The sequence below is a fragment of the Gavia stellata genome, chromosome 33 (genome assembly GCF_030936135.1).
Source record: "Gavia stellata isolate bGavSte3 chromosome 33, bGavSte3.hap2, whole genome shotgun sequence".
NCBI lineage: Eukaryota > Metazoa > Chordata > Aves > Gaviiformes > Gaviidae > Gavia > Gavia stellata.
Window position 1 is genome coordinate 1780791 of NC_082626.1, and position 3811 is coordinate 1784601.

Genomic DNA, 3811 nt, shown 5'->3' on the forward strand with positions numbered 1-3811 from the left:
ACCTGTGAACAGGATGATCACCATAACTGAAGCACCTGTTGAGGAAAAAGAGAGTGGGGATAAAAAAGGAGCAGAAAGGTGGTATAAAGGTCTCTAAGTTTCATCTCCCTTTGCAACTAAAAGGTTTGAAAACCTCTACATAACGCATGACAAAATCAATACATCATTTAAAAAAAAAAAGTCTGTTTTGTCAAATCAGCAATCCTCTGTTCTCCTGATCTGAGTTGTGTGCTTTGAAGCTTGGACAAGTGGAAGAAGGAAGTTGATTTCTGCAACTAGTAGAAAGAAACTAAGGGTGAATACTGTCCCTATTTTGAGATGAAAGATTTCCGTAAGCTGCAACATGGATGTGATACCATTCAACTAATAATTGCTTAACAGCAAACAATGTGCAAAGATTCCTCCACCCGTTGACGTGACAAATGCAGGAAAGTTTGTTTTGTAACTAGGAAGGACCGCATGCCCGAAGCGTGGCTCAGACCCTGGAGCTGTGCTGAGGAACCGTATAAAAGTGTTTGCAGCACAGAGCCCTTCAAACCACTCTTCTTGGCTTCTCCTTGGTGGTGAACTGAGTAAGTCTGACTTCACTTAAATCTGTTCTATGAGCTTAAAAGCCACTTTAATAAGAGTTTTAATGTACTTATGTCTAAGCACTTAATTTGTCTTTGCCTATTATTGGAAGAATGCTATTTTCCTAAAGATTCTGTAAGTTCTTTCAGCTTGGCAGGCTTTGGAGGGTAAGGGATTTATATGGCGAGCATGGGCCTTCAAGAGATGCTTGCATGTTTCAGAGAAAGAATGCTTAATGATTTTATCTATGCCTGGGAGTGCTTTGCAAATGAAGACAATAGTTTTAGGAACAGTTTTAAATAAATATTGTTAGCTTAATCCTCATCTGTACTTAATGAGGCTTTGCTGACTTCTAACAGGTTGTCTAATCGTTATTATTTCTGCATATGAATTGCAATCACACTTTACACTTGGCTATAGAAGAGTAAATTTCTGAGTATGGTATGTTTGAATAAATGAGGGCTCCCCTTTGCAAACGCACCTGCACTGTCGCCCCTGACCCATGCTCTCCCCACCCTGTGTGTTTCAGGCTTACTTCCAGCCCAAAAGATGTCTTCCTACAGGCAGGCCTGCAACTACGGCAGCTACTCACCCTGCGATGTGAGCTGCCCCGCGCCATATGCCAACGCCTGGAGCCAGCCCTGCGTCACCTCCTGCGGGGACTCCCGTGCCGTGGTCTACCCACCGCCCGTGGCCATCGTCTTCCCGGGCCCCATCCTCAGCTCCTGCCCTCAGGAGAGCATCGTGGGCACCTCGTCCCCGCTGGAGATAGGCAGCTCCTTTGGCTATGGGAGCTCCCTGGATGCCCAGAGCTCCTTCGGGTCCGGCATCTCCCAGGGTGGCAAGTACTCCTACCCCTGCTATTCCCGCAGGTATACGACTTACAGTCGTGGGAGCTGCGGGCCCTGCTAAGCCCCGCAGGGATTCCCTGGGGAGCCGGACCCATCAGGGACCAGAGCAAAGTCCCAGTCCGTGAGTGAGCAGAGGGACATGGCTTTCAGAGGGGCAGCGTACAGGGCTGCAGTGGGGGTCCTCAGGATCTGGGCACACTCAGCCACCCTGAGAAACAAGCCCAGACACTGTATTTCCCTTCCTCTTGGATTAGGTATCTGCTAACAAGATCCCAACTCTGTGTTTGAGGGGTTGTTTACTTGAGAAATATAGAAAAGGCCTCAGTTTAAATTCAAGTGGTTTATAGAAGACTAAACATCAGTGCACATTAGATCCTGTATATTCTGACCTCTCCTATGGACTGATGTTTCATGGCTTTTGAGGTATAGTGGAAAAACTTCTCAAAGCTCTAGTCTGATTCTGGCAGCTACCCTGTTTCACATAGTCTGGGATTAAAAAAAAAAAACAAACCCAAAACAAAGCAGGTGAAAACCAAACTCAACTTTCAAATGCTGCAAATTCAACAAAGACAGAAGATCATCTTACAAACTGCAGCCCCCAAAGATGACAACCACGTCCATCGCCAGCAAACCCTGTAAATGTATTCTGTACTCTCTGGATTGTTATGTTCTGCTGCTATGAAGTCCTTGTCCTGTTTCAATTAAAGTTTATATTGCATCACAACATTCGCCTTCTTGTTTCCTTTTCTCCTCAGCTTAAAACTATTAGACAATGATGCCTCATTTGAGACCCAGGCTCCTCTGGGTGTTAATCAACAGCAAAGGACAAGGTGTCCTGGGCATTGTTTGTGTGTTGTCCACTTAACCACAAGACACAGACATCCCCAAAATCTTTTGTAAGAATTTGTGGTGGAAGGGGTGGGATTAAACAATCATGTTAGACTTGGATCAGAGGTTATCTTCATCCTCCCAGTAGCTTACAAAGAGAAAGGAGTTACCCTCAGTATCTCCACTACATTTTAAAAGCATATTTGCTGCTCAAGGTCTTCTGCTAATTGCACATGCCAGTACTAGATTTCCATTTCTATCCTGGGAAAGCCCTGGCTTCAGCATGGAGCTGGACCCAAGCAGCACAGAAGCAGTGGTGTGCAGTGTATATGTATGCAGCATGTTTTTTCTCTGGCTAGTAAGAGCATACTCTTTTTGCTAAAACTGAAGGGCCCCAACTCTTATTTCCAAAGTAACTGAGTACTTGCGACTGGAAGAAAACTCCCTTTTGTTGACTACTGGAAACTTACTGTATCATCTGGAAGAGAAATAGGGGAGCTCAGAAGGAAGAGAAGCCTTTTCACTGAAATGGAAGTAAGTGGAAAACTGAGGTGGAATGAAGACCAGGTCAGTGCTATGCAATTTGGCTTTAATGGATATGAGCAGCAGAGCTAACAGTTGCAATAACACAGGGAATAAAGACAGACACTTCAGAACTCTTTATATTGCAAAGTTTGTGATATCAAGTCATGCATTTGGTATGAGAATTTCTGCTTTCCTTATTACAGCTGTATAATTTGAGTTATATGTCCTAGTTTCACCCCTTTACAATATATTCATTTTAAAGCAGATATACTAATGCAAATGAGGTTTCCATTACTCTTGTGCTGTGGAAGGCTACAAAACAACCTACAAATTCCTACAACACATCTAACTCAACATTGATTAAGCTCAAGGGTATTGAGGACACCTCAATACTTGCAGTGCACAGACCTTTTTTTGTAACTGAACACCCAGCCCATCCCCAGGAACAGTGCAATAAATGCATAGGTGGGAAGGTATAGACAGAAGATGCCAAAAGCCTAAAGCGTAAAATGGAAAATACACTTACAGGTTGAGCTGCTTATCTTTTCCTAATAAATAGCAAATTTGCTCCAAGATGGAGCTTTAGGGCAATGAAAATTTTCAGCTACAATAATCTAAACAGGGAGAAAAATAAGAGTTTTGAAAAGGAAAAAGTGGTTAAAAACATTATGAACTGTTTAACTTTGACATCTCTAAGGAAAAAATCTTTTATTCTTTGCTTTAAAATTTTAAAGTTGGGATTTTAAAAGGAATTGTTTTCCAGGTGGATTTTTTCCCCCCTTCTTCCTTGAAAAATTATTTTTCTTTGCTAGACCCAACTAAACCACCTTCTTTATCTACATGTGTGTTTAGTTAAATAGTTTGCCCAGCTCTACCTATAAGCCTGTTTTTCTGGGCACTGCTGAGAGCTCACAGCTCCTGCTGGCTTCAGTCAGAGCAGTGAGCTCTCAGCTCTGCTCAGGCACAGTTTCCCATCCATGATTTTTCTGCCATGTTTTCCACATCCTGGTTGCTCTGTCCAGTGAACTCCCATGAAG

General features: G+C 43.1%; 1 protein-coding gene across 1 annotated transcript; it reads left to right on the plus strand.

Moving 5' to 3' along the window:
* Positions 1-1119: 1119 nt before the first annotated feature.
* LOC132319994 (scale keratin-like) lies at positions 1120-1482 on the plus strand. Its single transcript, XM_059832084.1, has one exon. It carries the CDS (start codon positions 1120-1122, stop codon positions 1480-1482), a length of 363 nt encoding a protein of 120 aa, XP_059688067.1.
* The last annotated feature ends 2329 nt before the right edge of the window (positions 1483-3811 follow it).